At 52.5% G+C, this 18,716-nt stretch overlaps 2 protein-coding genes across 10 annotated transcripts in view; both read left to right on the forward strand.

The window, feature by feature from the left end:
• Positions 1 to 18,475, forward strand: part of LOC309601082 (uncharacterized protein) — a gene marked incomplete at its 5' end in the record, with an annotated part of 23,368 nt that extends 4,893 nt beyond the window's left edge. The window contains 2 exons of the mRNA XM_082333914.1: positions 70 to 117; positions 18,435 to 18,475. The remainder of the gene's footprint in view (positions 1 to 69; positions 118 to 18,434) is intronic.
• LOC309601088 (uncharacterized protein) lies at positions 1,457 to 7,700 on the forward strand. 9 transcript variants are annotated; one of them, XR_014230523.1, is made up of 11 exons: positions 1,457 to 3,332; positions 3,721 to 3,852; positions 4,235 to 4,346; positions 4,503 to 4,607; positions 4,770 to 4,805; positions 4,899 to 4,998; positions 5,086 to 5,317; positions 5,917 to 5,980; positions 6,077 to 6,095; positions 6,214 to 6,254; positions 7,279 to 7,700. XR_014230523.1 is itself a non-coding variant. In XM_082333925.1 (11 exons), exons 3-7 carry the CDS (start codon positions 4,320 to 4,322, stop codon positions 5,121 to 5,123), a joined length of 264 nt encoding a protein of 87 aa, XP_082190051.1. In that variant the 5' UTR covers positions 1,457 to 3,332; positions 3,721 to 3,842; positions 4,235 to 4,319; the 3' UTR covers positions 5,124 to 5,317; positions 5,917 to 5,980; positions 6,077 to 6,095; positions 6,214 to 6,254; positions 7,279 to 7,700. The 9 variants fall into 9 exon arrangements, 8 of the variants coding, with proteins under 8 accessions (XP_082190051.1, XP_082190049.1, XP_082190054.1 ...); XM_082333925.1 differs by having other exon boundaries at positions 3,721 to 3,842; positions 4,899 to 4,956; XM_082333923.1 differs by having other exon boundaries at positions 3,721 to 3,842; positions 4,899 to 4,956; positions 5,229 to 5,317.
• Positions 18,476 to 18,716: the final 241 nt, after the last annotated feature.

Genomic DNA, 18,716 nt, shown 5'->3' on the forward strand with positions numbered 1-18,716 from the left:
GATAGGTGTGGGCAGGCTGTGGTTTTGGGCAGTGTTTCAGGAAGTGCCTTTTGGCTTTGGTTTTTGTAGGTGCCGTTTGGAGGGGCAATGCCGCCCGCTGAGGAGCGTTCCTGGAAGGTGAGGTGGTTGTGGTTTGGGTTGGTGTCTCATAGCCAAGTCTTGTATGGCCATGGAGTTGCGGTGTTTCTCTTTGGTTTTGCAGGCTCTGTGCGGGTCGCGTTTGGAAGCGGAGGAGCGTTTGAGGTGAGCTGGGGAGTAGGGAGCGTGGGGCTGGTGTGGTTTTGGCAAGCGCATAGGTCATTTTGTGTCTCTCTGTATCCTGGGTGCTGGAAGCGACCAGAGCCACGGCGTCGGACTCTGGCGTAGGTACGGAGCGGTTCAGCGGCACGCCTTGGCACGTCTGAGGCAGCTGATGTTGTGCGATAGCTCCGTGATGACTGCTGCGATGCCGACTGACGGCGTTGTTCTTGTTTTGCAGACGGTGGAGCGGAACCTGGTGACGGCAGGCTGAATGCAGCGGGCCGAGTGTGGTTTTCCTTGTCCAGGATGGATTTGGACTCGTGGCTGTCTGCAAGCTAAGTTGAGGCTCCGGTGCCGGAGAGGGGTCGGGGGAGGGAGGGTGCGAGGTTGGCCGTTGCGGGGTGGGGTTTCTAAGTGTAGCGCAGTGGAGAGGGCTGCCTGGGGACGGTGCCCTCTGGTCGGGGAAAGGGAGCAGGTTAGTCTTCAGCAGGATGGCAGCGTGTGCCGGGCAGGGCGGTTCCAGGCTGCGTCTGTTGTGCAAAATCAGCTCAGCAATTGCGAACGTCCAGGGATTCCTCCCACACCAAAGGGGCCAGGACCAAAAGCTCTTGCTGCTCTTCAAGGAGCCAGGCAACCCCATTCACAGCCCCACAAACGCGGGCGCTCTCTCTTGCGACAGCCTCCCAAAGTCCAATACTAGCTGCCTGCACCACCGAGTACGGCCGGAGCCCGGCTCAGGAACTGCGAACGTCCGGGGATTCCTCCCACACCAAAGGTGCCAGGACCAAAAGCTCTTGCTGCTCTTCAAGGAGCCAGGCAACCCCATTCACAGCCCCACAAACGCTGGCGCTCTCTCTTGCGACAGCCTCCCAAAGTCCAATACTAGCTGCCTGCACCCCTCGGTACGGCCGGAGCCCGGCTCAGCAATTGCGAACGTCCAGTGATTCCTGCCACACCAAAGGGGCCAGGACCAAAAGCTCTTGCTGCTCTTCAAGGAGCCAGGCAACCCCATTCACAGCCCCACAAACGATGGCGCTCTCTCTTGCGACAGCCTCCCAAAGTCCAATACTACCTGCCTGCACCACCGAGTACAGCCGGAGCCCGGCTCAGGAACTGCGAACATCTGGGGATTCCTGCCACACCAAAGGGGCCAGGACCAAAAGCTCTTGCTGCTCTTCAAGGAGCCAGGCAACCCCATTCACAGCCCCACAAACGCGGGCGCTCTCTCTTGCGACAGCCTCCCAAAGTCCAATACTAGCTGCCTGCACCACCGAGTACGGCCGGAGCCCGGCTCAGGAACTGCGAACGTCCGGGGATTCCTCCCACACCAAAGGTGCCAGGACCAAAAGCTCTTGCTGCTCTTCAAGGAGCCAGGCAACCCCATTCACAGCCCCACAAACGCTGGCGCTCTCTCTTGCGACAGCCTCCCAAAGTCCAATACTAGCTGCCTGCACCCCTCGGTACGGCCGGAGCCCGGCTCAGCAATTGCGAACGTCCAGTGATTCCTGCCACACCAAAGGGGCCAGGACCAAAAGCTCTTGCTGCTCTTCAAGGAGCCAGGCAACCCCATTCACAGCCCCACAAACGATGGCGCTCTCTCTTGCGACAGCCTCCCAAAGTCCAATACTACCTGCCTGCACCACCGAGTACAGCCGGAGCCCGGCTCAGGAACTGCGAACATCTGGGGATTCCTGCCACACCAAAGGGGCCAGGACCAAAAGCTCTTGCTGCTCTTCAAGGAGCCAGGCAACCCCATCCACAGCCCCACAACCCGGCCCCGGCCCCTAGCGACAGGCCCCAGCCCTGGGACGGCCCCGGGTATTTGAGGCACAGCCTCTCGTTAGGGAGCTCTCTGTGTTTCTGGGTGTTTTTGGTGTTCGTGTTTTGTTGTTCCTTCAGCTGGTTGCAGATTTTGAGGTGTTTCTGCTGTTCGCGCAGGTTTGTTTTGACATTTGGAGAGGCGGAGCTGTCTGTTCGAGGTAAGGTCTTCAGGACCAGTCGAGGTTCAGCAGCATGCGTAGTAGAAAGTGTATTTGTATGCAGTTTTTTTGTTCCCCCCAGGTCAGTCCTTTTGTTTTGGGTGTTCACGGATGGCAAGGTGGTTCAATAGTGTGTTTTGTTGTTGTTTTTTGTTTTTTTAATTTTATTTTTTTTTCTTTTTGTCCTGAGTGCTTTCTATTTTCTTGTATTTCCTGGCTTGATTGAAGATGGAATCTTCTTTCTTTCACCAGTTTTGCTGGTGAAAATGGGACTGTCAGTGAGGTGACCCAGCAGGGGTTAAGGTGGGCATCTTGTTTCCATCTGTACGTGGGCTTTCACATTTCTCAAGAAAGCAGCAGGGCCATACGGCATAGTGTCTTTCAGGGTGTGGGACAGCTCATCGCCTTTCCCGATCGCCGACGGAGTACCGTGTTCTCCCTAGAGCCTTGGCAGCTTGCGGCAGGCCCCTCGGAGATGATAAGCATCAGGACTTTGCTTATTTTGTGGGCCTGTAGCAGAGCCTGGAGTCTGCGGGAAGACAAAAGATAAGCCATGCTTGTTAGCAAATAATTAATCGAGGCTTTGAATATTATTGTGCGTTTAAGAATAGTTATTGTATAGGGTAATTTAGAAAAGATAAATTACATGAATTGTATAACTACAGGTGTGTTATATTAATTTAAGTCCATGCTATACTACTCATTTTGTCCCTGTATAGCCTTATCCCATGACTGGATTAATCACCAGCCAAGTTAATCAGTAGATAAAGATAGATGTAGTAAGAAAAGATGAGTAATTGAACAGCTTATTAAGACATTTTAACTGATGTAGACATTAGATGAGAATAAGGGTAAGATAAGCATTCATAATATAAGTTAAGAGGTCAGATTCTTAGAATTTAAAGATGGGTTTAAATAGAACATTGTGAAACTAGACGTAGAAGGGAAATAAACTGCTTTTATGATCTTGCATCGGACCAGTGGTTGAAGTGGTTTACGTGGTCAATAAACAAGAACTGAAATGGAACGCAAAGAACCGGTTTCCCGATGGAAAATAGAGAACTGTCTGCTGACCAGAAGAATGAAGAACGGAGAACACAGTGGAAACCTTAGGTGGACTTTGATAATCACGTAATTGTTATAGAAACATATATAAGGTGACAATTGTCACACTTAGTTGCCACTCACTGAGTTGATGGCCCAACTCTGAGTTGTTAATAAAGCAAACCTAGAGATACCCACTTTCTGGTGAAAATTCTTCAGCGATGCTCACAGGGCACAGCTGGGAAGAGCAGCTCCCGAGGAGGGGCTGACGCAGGGGGTTCAGGAGCGCAAATACAGGGAAGGAGCGGGCTTGATCCCCTGCTGCGTCAGGAGAAGAGAAGGGGTTTCTAAAGTTTTGGGACCAGGGGATGGTTGGGAAAGGGAGATGGGTTCATCAGCTTTTCTCGAAGGGTTTTGCAGTTTTATTTGGGTTTCAATGAGGTCTGTTCTGTTTTAGTCTCTCCACAGGTGACGGGAGGTACGACTAAGTCATGAGAGACACAGCATGAACTGTCCGGGCCTCCGCATCGCAACGTGCAGGGTCGAATGTCAGACAAGTCCCATCTCGGAAAGCATTAGGTACGTTAAGGTACATAAAAATATACCCGCTGGAACCCTGAGGTCTCCAGCGCCTCCCTGTGCACTTTGTGGCACCCTCAGTGCCTCCCTTTGTGCCCAGGCTTTATAGTGCAGTGTTATCTGTTATAGCATCGTGTGTGCAAGCAGCTTCCGGCAGCTCAGTGTCCTTTCCCGTATATGTCAGTGCTCCCACGCGAGCATGCTGTCTGCTGAGGGGTTCTCCGTGCTGCAGTTCATGGAGTCATTTAGGAGTTATTTATCCGTGAAGGAAGAGTCTGTCATTACACCAGCCATGGTCATTTGCTACTTGTAGCTCTTTTGGTGTTTGGCCTATTGGTCTTTGCCTATATTTGAGTCATCTGGCAGTAACTGTAATTTTTGTGTGTCGGCAGGTGGATTGACTTATTCTTGCAGCTTAAGTAATAGGTCTGGGCTGAGCAGGACAGGCGAGCAAGGCATGACAAGAAAAGCGAGTGGATGGCATTGTGGGCCGTGACGGGGGAGGTGAGGTCGATCGTTTGGGTTTTGTGGTTTTGGGGTCTCTGTGTTGCCTGAGTATGTGAGTCAGTCCAAGGGATTTGTTAGTCTGTTTTGCATGGTGGGCTCTTTCTTTTGGAAAGCAGTATGTAACATCTGTGTGCCTCTCCACACTTTCCCAAGGGGGGCCTGGCATCAAATGTTATGGTTCCTGAGTCATCGGAGAAGGACCGACTGTACGAGCAGGCGCCTGACATGGATGCTGACCCCGGAGGCGCAGCATGGGAGGTGAGCAGATCCATGTTAGCCTGCTGGGGGAAAGGATGAGTCAGGCATGCGGCTATTGGGGTAGAGGAAAGAAGAGGGAAGGGTGCATACTAATTAGGGGTATTACTGTCTGTCTGGTTTTTTTTTTTTTTTTCTTTTAACTCACTGATGTTGCTGCGTCAGCCTGGCAGGTCAGAGCACAAAGCACAGATCAACAAGGTTAGTGGAGCGAAGAAGTTGGAATGGGGAAGGTTCGCTGTTGGCTAGGGTATTTGTCAGCACCCGTTTGACTTTGTATTATTGTTGCTGCAGATGCGCAATAGGGAGCTGGACACCAAAGGGATGAGGCGAGTGGAGCTTGTTGGGCAAGGTGAGCGATGAGCAGCAAACCATAGCAGCAGTTATTTTTGAGGTGTGTAGAATAGTTTGTGAGCGGGCGACTGCTTCCAGGCACAATGGTCGCATTGTGGTCACAATGGCAGCATCTCTGGTTTTCTAGGTGCCACGGGTGATGCCGGCGGCAACATCTGGCGTTAGACCGGGACCGAGTGGAATGCCACAGTGCTTCTGAGGAGGGCGTCATTGCGGAAGAGGTCAGCGTTGACTGGCGTGACGCTGACTGATGGCACTCCGTGTTTGCAGATGATGAAGAGGATCTGGGTGATTGCAGTGACATCCAAGCTGATGTGGTCTTTTTAAAAGATGGTTTCTGAGCCCCAGCCCTCTGAAAGGCAAGTTGAGGGGCTGACGCTATCTTTGTGCGGGCGGGCAGTTGGGGGAAGCGCCGGTGGGGCAGGCAGGGGTTTTAAAATCAGCGTAGCAGGGAAGGTGGTTTGAGATTGGGTGTGGAGAGGGCGTGGGGTCCTTTCTGTAAAACAAGAGCATCTGCCAGGCAGGGCAGGTCCAGCCTGTGTCTGTGTTACTGTGTGGTCTGTCTTCTGTGTCTCATACCATACCTTACTCAGGTCTTCATGTCTCCATTGTTCTCTGTGCCTAGCGGGCACATCGGTAGCAATATCGGGGGTCTCGCAAGCCTTGGCTCATCAGCATAATGCTGAGTGCTTCCTGTGCAGGGTGATGGAGGAGAGGTGAGCGGAGCATCGTAAGAAGGTGTGTGGTATTAGAGGGAAGGTGTGACTGGTGGCTGTACGACTAGGTTATGGTTTGGGGTTTTTGTTTTATTTAGAAGGTGTGAAGCCATGTGGGATATGGGCACCAGAGCTGACTCGGGCATGGTGAGCAATGACTAGCAGGCTGGTGTAGCAGTTAGTTTTCAGGTGTTGTTCTGTGGGTGAAGCTATAAGCATCCCTTGTTGTTTGGGTTTTACAGGTGGTACCCGCACCTCAACATGGCAACCTGAAAACAGCAGAGGCAGTGCAGGCACCTGGCCAAGGTAAAGGAGCAGGAGATGGGAATCGGTGTGGGTGGGCTCTTGTTTTGGGTAGTATCTCAGCATGTGTTATTTGCTTTGATTTTTTTTTTTTTGCAGGTGATGCACATGCCATCAGGTGAGTGAAGCAGCACATTGAGTGGTCCCAGAAGGCGAGCAGGTTGTCGGCTGAGTTGGCATCTGAGAGTGAAGTATCCTGTGGCAACTCGGTGAAGCTTTTCTCTTTGGTTTTGCAGGTTCTGTGCGGGCCGTCTTTGGAATCGGATGAGCATTTGGGGTGAGCTGGGTAGTAGAGAGGAGGAGCATGGGACTGGTGATTTTCTTACAAGCACAATTGTGATTTCGTGTCTCTTGGTGCCACATGTCGGCCGCAGGGGTGCCCCTGAGGCAGGCTTCTGTGATCCCTCGTGCTTCCATTCCCTTTTGAGCTTATTGTGTCCTCAAGATGATGAGTCCCCCTCTTTCTCTCTTCTACCTCTCTGTTTTCTCTTTCTCTTTGTGCTTCTGTCCTGTTCCCTGTCCCTCTTTTTCATCTTCTGTCTCTGTCCTGCAGCCCATCACTATTTTTGTCTTTCTCCATCTATCTGTCTGTCTTCCTATCCCAATTTTTTTAAATTTATCCCTATCTGTCCTTTAGCACTTCACAATTCCCATTCCCCTGCCTCTCTGTCTGGCTCCATGTCCCTATTTTTTTTAATTCCTCTCTCTCTGCCCTTCAGCTCATCAAGGTTTTTTGGCATTTCTCAGTTTATCTCTGTCCACCTCACTGTCCCCTTTTTAAAATCCTCCCTCTCTGCTCTGTGTCCCATTGCTATTCTTTTGTTTTTCTCAATCTCTCTCAGGCTGATTCCCTGTTGCTTCCTCCTCTCTGGCCTGTAGCCCATCACTATTTTTCCCCCCCTGTACCTCTCCCTCTCTGGCTCCCTTTCCCTATTTTTCAGTCCCCCTTCTCTGCCCTGTAGCCGATCGCTGTTGGATTGGGTTTACGTGGCAAGGTTCTGTTAGCTGGGGCAGGGGAGGGGGTGCAGGGGTGGGTTCTGCGAGAAGACACCAGGAGTTGGCCCCGTGTCAGGCACAGCCAGTTCCGGCTCCAAGACGGATCTGCTGCCGGTCCAAGCCGAGCCCATCGGCAATGCTGGTTGTGCCTCTGGGATGGACATTTAAGAAGGGGTAAAAAATGCTGCGCGGACACTGTGATAGAGAAAACGTGAGTGTGAAACAGCCCTGCAGGCACTAAGGTTGGTGAAGAAGGAGGGGGAGGAGATGCTCCAGGCACTCCTGGAGCAGAGATTCCCCTGCAGGCTGTGGTGAAGGCCATGGTGAGGCAGGTCGTCCTCCTGGAGCCCGTGGAGGTCCGCGGTGGAGCAGACATGCACCTGCAGCCCGTGGAGGACCCCGCGCCGCAACAGGTGGATGTGCCTGAAGGAAGCTGTGACCCCATGGAGAGCTTGTGCTGGAGCAGGCTCCTGGCAGCGCCTGCGGCCCCGTGGAGAGGAGCCCACGCTGGAGCAGAAGAAGAGCACGAGGAGGAAGGAGCGGCAGAGATGATGTGTGATGAACTGAGTGCGGCCCCTGCTCCCTGTCCCCCTGCATTGCTCGGGGGTGGGATGTAGGGAGGTCAGGAGTCATGGAGATGAGCCCAGGAAAAAAGAGTGGGCTGTTTTTTAGATTTGTTCTTATTTCTTATTGTTCTGATCTTGATTTTGATTGACAATAAATTTAATTACCCCAAGTTGAGTCTGTTTTGCCTGTGACAGTAACGGGTGAGTGATCTCTTTGTCCTTATCTTGACCTACAAGGTTTTTTCTTGTGTTTTCTTCCCCTGTCTTGTTGAGGAGGGGGAGCGATAGAGCGGCTTGGTGGGCACCCGGCAGCCAGCCGAGGTCAACCCACCACAGTTGCTTTCTTTTCTGCCCCTATTTTTTAATTCTTGCCTATGTTTCTTGTACCCCATTGCTTTTGAAACTCATTTTCTACTTCTCCATCCCTATTTTTTTAAAATCTTGCATATATTTCTCAAACTCAGTTGCTTTTTAAATTTTCTTGCTACCTTTCCCCCTCTCTTTCATTTCTTGCCAGTGTTTCTTATGCCCTGTTGCTTTTCAAATTTTCTTCCTACGTCTCCCTCTATGCAGCTCCATGTACTTAATTTTTAATTCTCGTGTATGATTCTTGTATCCTGTCACTTGGAAAATTTTCTTTCTGTGTCTCCCTCTATCCATCTCTGTCTCTAACTCTTAATTCTTCCCTCTCTGTCCTCTACCCTGTCACTTTTTACACTTTCTTTCTACATCTCCCTCTTTCTAGCTCCCTGTCTCTATTTGTTTGTTAGTTCTTGCCTATGTTTCTTGCACCCCGTTGCTTTTTGAGAATTTTCTTTCTACATCTACCTCTATCGGGCTGTTTCTATTTTTTAATTTCTCGCCTACGTTTCCACCCCCCCACCCCCTTTAGAATTTTTCTGTGTCCCTTGTCTTGTCTCTATCTTGTTGTCCTGCTGGTCCCTTCCGCCTCTCTCTCCTGCTCCCTGTCTCTCTTATTTATTCCTCCATCTCTCTGCTCTCTCTACACTGTTGTCCTCCTCCCCATCCCTCTCCTGTTTGCAGCATCCCATTTTCTGGCTCCCTGTCCCACATCTCTTCTCTGTGTCCCTCTGACTTTCCCACTGCTTTTCTCTTTCCCTCTCTCCTCCTGCATTTGGGCAGTGAAACTTGCAATTTCTTACAGCTGGGGTTTCTTATGTGCATTAATGAATAAACTTTCCCTGCCTCCTCTGTGCCCCTGGATGTGTTTGCAGCCCCTGGGTGCAGAGCACATGGCTGTGGAGAGGTGCAGGGGAGGGGGTGATGTGCTGGGGGGCGTTGGCAATGGCCCCTGTTCCTGATGGGCTCCAGCTGGGTCTAGGGCAGCCCCAGGTGTGGCCAGTGAGGCTGAGGATGGGGCTGGCCCTGCTGGGCGAAGGGGCTCCAGCGGGGTCTAGGGCAGCCCCAGGTGTGGCCAGTGAGGCTGAGGATGGGGCTGGCCCTGCTGGGTGAAGGGGCTCCAGCGGGGTCTAGGGCAGCCCCAGGTGTGGCCAGTGAGGCTGAGGATGGGGCTGGCCCTGCTGGGTGAAGGGGCTCCAGCGGGGTCTAGGGCAGCCCCAGGTGTGGCCAGTGAGGCTGAGGATGGGGCTGGCCCTGCTGGGTGAAGGGGCTCCAGCGGGGTCTAGGGCAGCCCCAGGTGTGGCCAGTGAGGCTGAGGATGGGGCTGGCCCTGCTGGGTGAAGGGGCTCCAGCGGGGTCTAGGGCAGCCCCAGGTGTGGCCAGTGAGGCTGAGGATGGGGCTGGCCCTGCTGGGTGAAGGGGCTCCAGCGGGGTCTAGGGCAGCCCCAGGTGTGGCCAGTGAGGCTGAGGATGGGGCTGGCCCTGCTGGGTGAAGGGGCTCCAGCGGGGTCTAGGGCAGCCCCAGGTGTGGCCAGTGAGGCTGAGGATGGGGCTGGCCCTGCTGGGCGAAGGGGCTCCAGCTGTAAAAGGGGCTGCCTGGGCATGCCTGGGGCTCTGTGGGCGAGCCACCAGGTATTGAGGAAGCCTTGCGGATGAGGAGCATAGAGGTGTCCGCTGCATGCTGCTGAATGGGCGAGGGTCCGGCATGCAGCACTGCAGAGGAGGAAGGGGCAGAGGCAGAGAGAGAAGCATCGAGGCGATGAAGGTCTCCTGCGGGCGCCAGGAGCTGTGGTGAGTCACGCGTCCTCTCCTCTGCATCCTGGCCCATCTCTGCCACCCTTCTCCAGATGTCTGCCTGCCTCCCTTCCTCGGTCTCCCTCTCTGCCCACCTACCTGTATGGCTCCCCAAAACTTGTTATTCTTCTGCCAACTCTGGAGAATACCCCGTTGCATTTTATATTTTTTCTATGCGTCTCTAGCCAGCTCCCTCTCCCTATTTTTTAGTTTTTCTGCACTGCCTTGTAGCCTATTACTTTTAAATTTTCATTTCTATATCTCCTCCCTATCCAGCTCCCTGACCCTATGTTTTTTTAATATCTCCCTCTGCTCTGTACCCCATTGCTTTTCAAACTTTCTTTCTATGCCTCCCTCTATTTGGCTCCATTCTCCTATTTTTTATTTCTTCTCACTCTTTTCTTCGCCCCATTTGTTTTAAAATTTCTTCCTATGTATGTATCTCTCTTGTCATCTCCCTGGCCTTATTTTTTAATTCTTGCCTGTGCGAATTGTACCCCATTGCTTCTTGAATTTTCTTTCTGTTTGTCCCTCTATCTCCCACCCTGTTGTTGAAATCCCCCTTGGAGTTCCTCATTGATACCTCTGAGGCTGCTTTGGTCTCTCAGGCCCCCTCAGGACTCCTCCGCTCCCATTGCCGAGCTCTCGTGAGACATCTCCTACGCCCTAGAGCCCCGTTTTAGCTCGGCAGGGCGCTTTGCGCACCTCTTTTCCCCTCCAAACCCTTCCTGAGTCCACCTCCATTCCCTCGGTCGGTCCTTCCGTCCTCTCCCTTGTTCGGCGCACCTCCGTTCGGTCCCCGAGGACACCCGTCCTTTGTTCAACTCCCTTTTGAACTCATTGCGTTCTCAAGACTTCTTTGGTCTCTCTGGCCCCTTTGGGGCCTCTCTGAGCCCTGCGATGATGCCTCTCATTCTGTCAGAACCTTTTCTAAAGCCGTCTTTGTGCTCCGCAGCAGTCCCTTAGGTTTTTTGTCTTACGGTACGTTTCTATTTGGCGGTTGGTACCCCAAAGACATCTATCGTCAGCTCAGATCTCCCCTTGACTTTTTCAGAGAAGGCGATAGCCTTCCTCTATTTTTATCGACAGATCTCCTGTGGGTTTTTTGGTTGCGTTTTGCAATTTATGTTTGTTCTAGCTACTTAGGCGTTCATTCAGCTGCTTCATACGGCCTCTGAGACATTTTTTGTATTTCTATAGGGTTTTTGTGGTTTTTGTCTCTTGGGACTCATCTAGTTCCGTTAAGGGAGTCTGTCGGAGAGACCGTCGAGGGGACTCTGAACTGTCGGTGATTTACAGTAAGTGATTTACTTTGCAACTGGAGGAATTTTTGAGAAAGGGTTTTTATGGGATCTAATTGTGCTTTGTCATTCAGTCCTATCCAGAACGTACTTCCAGTAGAAGTTAGGTAGCACGCGTGGTCTTGCTAGAAATGAAGCGTAACCCCATAGCATCTTGTGTTTTTTATTTTTTTTATAATAACAGTGCTAATGAGTTTAACGAGCTTCTTTCCTACACAGCTTAGCAGGATGTCGACCTCATTCAATCCACACCCTAGGAAAAACACATTTAATTCCTTACCCGGTTGCATTGCTGATGCAATAGATGTAGTTGGTGTACAAGAGCAGGTCTTGCTGTTTCTAGTAAGGGTCGCTTTCCCCATTTAAGTGCTTTGCACATTGCAAATCTAAGGCACAGGAGAAACCTCCCTGCTGCTCCTCGGGCAGCCCTTATGCCTTCTGGTGGTTTGCCCCTCCCCTTTCCCAGGGGATTGTGGGAAGGGTGGGCGGGGCCAGGGGTATATGAGCCACAGCCTTGCCTCAGGGGGCTCATTCTGCTCCCTGGCTTCATTGGTGTCAGTGCTCTGCTGTTCCTTCAGGTGACTGCAGATTTTTGACCTGCCTCAGCTATTTGGGCAGGTGTGTGTGTTTGAGGTAAGGGCCTCAGGACCAGTCAAGGTTCAGCAGCATTATATAGTAGAAAGTACACTTGAATGCAGCTTTTTTTTTTCTTTTCTTTTTTTTTCCTGCTCAGCAATGTTGTATGGGTGTTCAGGGGCGGCACGATGGTTTAACAGTCTGAGTTTGTATGGTGGTTTTTTTGTGGGTTTTTTTTTTTTTTTTGATTGAAAATGCATTGTATTTTTTCTGGAATTCCTGATTTTATTGAAGACAGAACCTTGTTTTCCTCACCAGTTTTGCTGTGTAAGTTGTTGACACTATTTCTTAATAGAAGTGATGGTGAGGTGATCTAGCAGGGGTTAAGGTGGGCATCTGTATATGGAATTTTAGCTTTTTTCAAGAAAGCAGCCAGGTCATAAGGTGTAGAGTCTTTCAGCGTATGGAATAATTAATCACTGTTCCTAATTGTTTCCAGAGTACTATGTTGTCCCTAGAATCTTTTGGGTTTGCAGCAGGCCCCTCCTAGATGATAAGCTTCAGGACTTCAGTTACTTTGTGGGTCTGCTCCAGAGCCCGGAGTCTTTGCGAAGATGAAAGATGAGAGGTGCTCGCAGAACATGGGGCACAGCTCAGAAGAGCAGTTCCCAAGGAGCAGCTGACATGGGGGGTTCAGGGGTGCAAATACAGGGCAGGAGCTGTCGGGAAGGAGCAACCTTCCTTCCCTGCCACGTCGGGAGAAGAGTAGGTGTTTCTCAAGTCTTCGGAGCAGGGGATGGTTGGGAAAGGGAGGCAGGTTCACCAGCCTTTCTCAGATGGGTTGTGCAGTTTTATTTAGATTTTGATCAGGTCTGTTCTGTTTTTGTCTCTCCATGGCCAACAGGAGAAACAACGGAGTCATGAGAGACGCAGCGTAAACTATCTGGACCTGTGCATCTCAACGTGCGGGGACAAACATCAGACAAGTCTCAACTCGGAAAGCACTGGGTACGTTAAGGTACGTGAAAATGTACCCTCTGGAATTCTCGGGTCTCCACTCCTCTGTGCTGCTTTCTCATTTCGCTCCCTGAGCTAATTTTTGCATCTGTCCATCAGGATGTCACAGAAACTGTTACTTAGAGGCATTGACTGGACACTTATTTCCAGCGCAGGCTTGTGTTGCTGTCTTCCCTTCCCTTCTCCTCTTCTGGAGCAGAGGATGTGTATTATTTGTGCTCTTAGAAATCTCTAGGGAGGGCTGTGTCTTTTATCGCAGTCCTGGGCACGCAAGCTTTTTCTATTTTTCTTTTTGCCCTTTGCCTTGAGCGCCCAAGGAAGCTTGCTCTAGTGTTGGTCATGATAATGATGTTCTTGTTTATAGTGTTTTTAGCACTGGTTTCTGTAGTCATCAGGTGCCCGTTTCAGATCTCTGAATTGCCGTGTTATGATGAAGAGGATCTGGGTGATTGCAGTGACATCCTGGGTAGTCGATGGGGTCTTTTTAGAAGATGGTTTCTGAGCCCCAGCCCTCTGAAAGGCAAGTTGAGGGGCCGACCCTATCTTTGTGCAGGTGGTCGGTTGGGTGGGGGAAGCACAGGTGGGGTGGGCAGGGGTTATAAAATCAGTGTAGCGGAGAAGGCGGTTTGAGATCAGGCACGTTTGGGCACGGAGAGGACGCGGGGTCCTTTCCGTAAAACAAGAACATCTACCGGGCAGGGCAGGTCCAGCCTGTGTCTGTGTTACTGTGTAGTCTGTCTTCTGTGTCTCATGCCATACCTTACTCAGGTCTTGATGTCTTCAGTCTTCTCTGTGTCCAGTGGGAACATCGAAATACCCAGGGTCTTGCAAGCCTCAGCTCATCAACATAATACTAACTGAGAGCTTCCTTTATCACGCTTTAAGTCTAAGGCACGTATCTTTCTTGTGTGTCTTGTGTATCAGATGATTATCGATGGCAATTTATTGTGCTGGTGATTAAGGCAGCGTTAGCATCGTCGCTCAAGAGTGGTCGCTTTTCCCAGAGCACTTTTCTGGGATTTCTTCCCTGCGTCTTAATGTTCTTGGGTCTTTAAGCCTGGCTTCTCATGCATCTGCCGTCACAGTTCGGACATATGTTTATACATATCTTTCTACCATTGGCGATGGCATTTGACTTTTCAGGGGCTGCCGTAGATTCTTCCTTGCGGCCCCGTCGATCTTCTTGACTGACAGCATCTCTGGGCTGGGACTCGTTCCTCTTGCTGAGAGTTTTCTTAGGTCTCTGGGTCGTGTCGTTTGTAGCGTTTGAGTGCAGCGTCGGTCTGTGCGTGTCTGCGTGTGGGTTGGAGCTGCTCCGCCTAGGGGCATAGCAATGGTAGAGTCAGGGGAAGATTAGCACTAAGAGCATCTGGTTAATGTTAATATGCCTAGACTGCTTTGGCCAAGGCTGTACAGCCCATCTCAGAGCAAGCAGCCATTGGCAGCAGGCGAGGACAGTAATTTCCGTAGCATTTTGCGGGTGCTGAGGGGATGACCAGAGCTGTTTGGGAGTGGCACTAGGGCGCTGCTAGTTGAGCAGATTGAATCTCAAAGGTCTTAAGGCTTGTATGGGCGGGGCTTCACGTTTGAGTTACATATTTCTTTTAATGGCAGGCTGTAGTTGGGCTCTAGATGGTATTCCTAATGGGAACAAGACCTCTGGAATTGTTAAGCTGTCGCTCTGCATCTGTGTGACTTCTTTGATATTACTGTTTTGCAGATGCGGAAGGACGAGCTGTGCAGGGTGACAGAGTTAAGGTGGGTCGGTGTGTGGTGTTAGAGAGATGTGACTGGCGGGTATACCACTAGGTTACGGTTTGGGTTTTTGGCTTTCTTTTGAACATGTGAAGCCACGTGGGATATGGGCACCAGAGCTGACTCAGGCATGATGAGCAATGACTAGCAGGCAAGCGTAGCAGTTAGTTTTCAGGTGTCATCTTGTGGGTGAAGCTTTAAGGATCCTTTCTTGCTTGGGTTTTACAGGTGGTACCCGCACCTCAACATGATAACCTGAAAACAACAGAGGCAGTGCAGGCACCTGGCCAAGGTAAAGGAGCAGGAGATGGGAATCGGTGTGGGTGGGCTCTTGTTTTGGGTAGTATCTCAGCATGTGTTTGCTTTGATTGTTGTAGATTATGCATGTAGCATCAGAGGAGCGAAGCAGCAACTTGCTGAGAGGTCTGAGAAGGTGAGGTGGTTGCAGGCCTGTTGGCGCCCGAGAGTCAAGTATCCTGCTCAGTGAAGCTTTTCTCTTTGGTTTTGCAGGTTACGTGCGGGCCGTCTTTGGAATCGGATGAGCATTGGAGGCGAGGTGGGAAGTAGAGAGGAGGAGTGTGGGACTTGTGACTTTTCACGAGCGCAAAGGTAATTTTGTGTCTCTTAGCATCTTGGGCACCACAAGGAACGACGGCCGCAGCCTCCGGCCTCCGACTCTGGAATGGGCGTGGAGGAGGCGGTGAGCGGAATGCCGCGGCGCTTACGAGGGTGAAGGTGGCGCAGAAGAGGTTGCTTTTCACAGTCGCGATGCTTACTGCTGGTGCCGTGGGGTTTTGTTTTGCAGGTGAGGAAGAGGAACCTGGGGAGTGCAGGAAAATATCAGCTGGCCGATGTGTGGGTGGTCAAGGATGGATGCGGACCCCCCGACCCTCTGAAAGATTAAGTTGAGGGGCTGGCACCAGGAAGGGGGTGAGGAGATGGGACTGGCCATTGCAGGAAGGGGTTTTGAAAGGTAGGGCAGGGGAGAGGGCTGTCTGGGAATGGTCCCCTCTGGTCGGGTAAAGGGAGCAGGTTAGTCTTCAGCAGGATGGCAGCGTGTGCCGGGCAGGGCGGTTCCAGGCTGTGTCTGTTGTTGTGCAGTTTGCGTGGTGCGTCTTGTGTGTCTTAGGACTTTGTTGGGTCTCGATGTTGCCTTTGTGCCCAAGGAGGGTGCCGTGCGCCTCAGGTGTTGTGAGTTGGGCATCATGCCTAGCATCTCGAACGCGTGTATCCGTCGACCCAGTGCCGATCGGGCACTTCTTTTCTGGCGTTACAAACGTGCGGCGTGGATCGGTCTGGCACCTGGGAGGTTTCCAGGCGGTCCTTTTTTGCGGCGTCGTTCTCGGCTGCGTCAGCAGCTCTGCTCTCTTGCGGTCCGTGTTTGTGGACTGGGCTTTCTTGCCTGCGTCCTTACGTTCTTAGGTCTTGAAGCCGGGATTGTTGCGCCTGCGTCCTCTCGGTTTTCAGAATAACCCCTTGTCGGGGGCCGTGACGTTCCTCTCTTTTTCTGGGGCTGCCGTAGAACCTCATCACGTGGCCGTCACGGTCCCGCAGGTCTTCTCGCCGGATGGCGTCTTCCGTCCGGGTGTCGTTCTTCTTACCGAGAGTTCTCTCTCTCGTCTTTTAAGGCACATTGTTTGTAGTGCGCTGTGGATCGTCGGGGTGTGCGTGTGGCCTGGAGCCGCCCTGCCCGGGGGGTGTAGAGTCAGGGGGTAGGTGGAGTAGCGCGAAGGGTCTGTGGCTAATGCCTTGCTCTGCCTAGACTGTTGAGGCAAAGGCGGTTCAGTCGGGTTGGACGGAGTAGCTGAGGGGTTAGAGGGAAGATGTGACTGGTGGTTCTTTGACTACTTTATGGTGTTTCTGACTTTTTTTTTAATGTGAAGGTTCCAAGCGAGGAGCAATGTGGGGTATGGGCCCTGGAGCTGACTCGGGGATGGGTGGGCTGAAGGAGGGGTTATTTTTCAGGTGCTGCGTGTGGCTGGTGCGGTTCTAAGCCACCCCCGTTGTTTGCATCTTAGAGGTGGTGCGTCAGCCTCCAAGCGGGAACCCAAAGTGACGGAGGCGGGGGAGGCAAGCTGTTGAAGGTAAAGGAGGGGGAGAAGGGGATAGGTGTGGGCAGGCTGTGGTTTTGGGCAGCGTTTCAGGAAGTGCCTTTTGGCTTTGGTTTTTGTCGGTGCCGTTTGGAGGGGCAATGCCGCCCGCTGAGGAGCGTTCCTGGAAGGTGAGGTGGTTGTGGTTTGGGTTGGTGTCTCATAGCCAAGTCTTGTATGGCCATGGAGTTGCAGTGTTTCTCTTTGGTTTTGCAGGCTCTGTGCGGGTCGCCTTTGGAAGCGGAGGAGCGTTTGAGGTGAGGTGGGGAGTAGGGAGCGGGGGCTGGTGTGTTTTTGGCAAGCGCATAGGTCATTTTGTGTCTCTTTGTATCCTAGGTGCTGGAAGCGACCAGAGCCGCGGTGTCGGGCTCTGGCGTAGGTACGGAGCGGTTCAGCGGCACGCCTTGGCACGTCTGAGGCGGCGGATGTTGTGCGATAGCTCCGTGATGACTGCTGTGATGCTGACTGACGGCGTTGTTCTTGTTTTGCAGACGGTGGAGCGGAACCTGGTGACGGCAGGCTGAATGCAGCGGGCCGAGTGTGGTTTTCCTTGTGCAGGATGGATTTGGACTCGTGGCTGTCTGCAAGCTAAGTTGTGGCTCCGGTGCCGGAGAGGGGTCGGGGGAGGGAGGGTGCGAGGTTGGCCGTTGCGGGGTGGGGTTTCTGAGTGTAGCGCAGCGGAGAGGGCTGCCTGGGAACAGTGCCCTCTGGTCGGGGAAAGGGAGCGGGTTAGTCTTCAGCAGGATGGCAGCGTGTGCCGGGCAGGGCGGTGCCAGGCTGTGTCTGTTGTTGTGCAGTTTGCGTGGTGTGTCTTGTGTGTCTTAAGACTTTGTTGGGTCTCGATGTTGCCTTTGTGCCCAAGGAGGGTGCCGTGCGCCTCAGGTGTTGTGAGTTGGGCATCATCCCTAGCATCTCGAACGCGTGTATCCGTCGACTCAGTGCCGATCGGGCACTTCTTTTCTGGCGTTCCAAGCGTGCGGCGTGGATCGGTCTGGCATCTGGGAGGTTTCCAGGCGGTCCTTTTTTGCGGCGTCGTTCTCGGCTGCGTCAGCAGCTCTGCTCTCTTGCGGTCCGTGTTTGTGGACTGGGCTTTCTTGCCTGCGTCCTTACGTTCTTAGGTCTTGAAGCCAGGATTGTTGCGCCTGCGTCCTCTCGGTTTTCAGAATAACCCCTTGTCGGGGGCCGTGACGTTCCTCTCTTTTTCTGGGGCTGCCGTAGAACCTCATCACATGGCCGTCATGGTCCCGCAGGTCTTCTCGCCGGACGGCGTCTTCCGTCCGGGTGTCGTTCTTCTTACCGAGAGTTCTCTCTCTCGTCTTTTAAGGCACGTTGTTTGTAGTGCGCTGTGGATCGTCGGGGTGTGCGTGTGGCCTGGAGCCGCCCTGCCCGGGGGGTGTAGAGTCAGGGGGTAGGTGGAGTAGTGCGAAGGGTCTGTGGCTAATGCATTGCTCTGCCTAGACTGTTGAGGCAAAGGTGGTTCAGTCGGGTTGGATGGAGTAGCTGAGGGGTTAGAGGGAAGATGTGACTGGTGGTTCTTTGACTACTTTATGGTGTTTCTGACTTTTTTTTTAATGTGAAGGTTCCAAGCGAGGAGCCATGTGGGGTATGGGCCCTGGAGCTGACTCGGGGATGGGTGGGCTGAAGGAGGGGTTATTTTTCAGGTGCTGCGTGTGGCTGGTGCGGTTCTAAGCCACCCCTGTTGTTTGCATGTTAGAGGTGGTGCGTCAGCCTCCAAGCGGGAACCCAAAGTGACGGAGGCGGGGGAGGCAAGCTGTTGAAGGTAAAGGAGGGGGAGAAGGGGATAGGTGTGGGCAGGCTGTGGTTTTGGGCAGTGTTTCAGGAAGTGCCTTTTGGCTTTGGTTTTTGTCGGTGCCGTTTGGAGGGGCAATGCCGCCCGCTGAGGAGCGTTCCTGGAAGGTGAGGTGGTTGTGGTTTGGGTTGGTGTCTCATAGCCAAGTCTTGTATGGCCATGGAGTTGCAGTGTTTCTCTTTGGTTTTGCAGGCTCTGTGCGGGTCGCATTTGGAAGCGGAGGAGCGTTTGAGGTGAGCTGGGGAGTAGGGAGTGTGGGGCTGGTGTGTTTTTGGAAGCGCATAGGTCATTTTGTGTCTCTTTGTATCCTAGGTGCTGGAAGCGACCAGAGCCGCGGCGTCGGGCTCTGGCGTAGGTACGGAGCGGTTCAGCGGCACGCCTTGGCACGTCTGAGGCGGCGGATGTTGTGCGATAGCTCCGTGATGACTGCTGCGATGCTGACTGACGGCGTTGTTCTTGTTTTGCAGACGGTGG

Source organism: Platalea leucorodia, assembly GCF_965183815.1.
Source record: "Platalea leucorodia genome assembly, chromosome: 28".
Classification (NCBI taxonomy): Eukaryota; Metazoa; Chordata; class Aves; order Pelecaniformes; family Threskiornithidae; genus Platalea; species Platalea leucorodia.

Coding starts and splice junctions, on each gene's coding strand:
- LOC309601088 (XM_082333921.1), top strand. Junction 5,822..5,916: donor CCAGAGCTGACTCGGGCATG/GTGAGCAATGAC, acceptor TGGGTTTTACAG/GTGGTACCCGCACCTCAACA. Junction 6,255..7,278: donor GAATCGGATGAGCATTTGGG/GTGAGCTGGGTA, acceptor ATTCCCCTGCAG/GCTGTGGTGAAGGCCATGGT.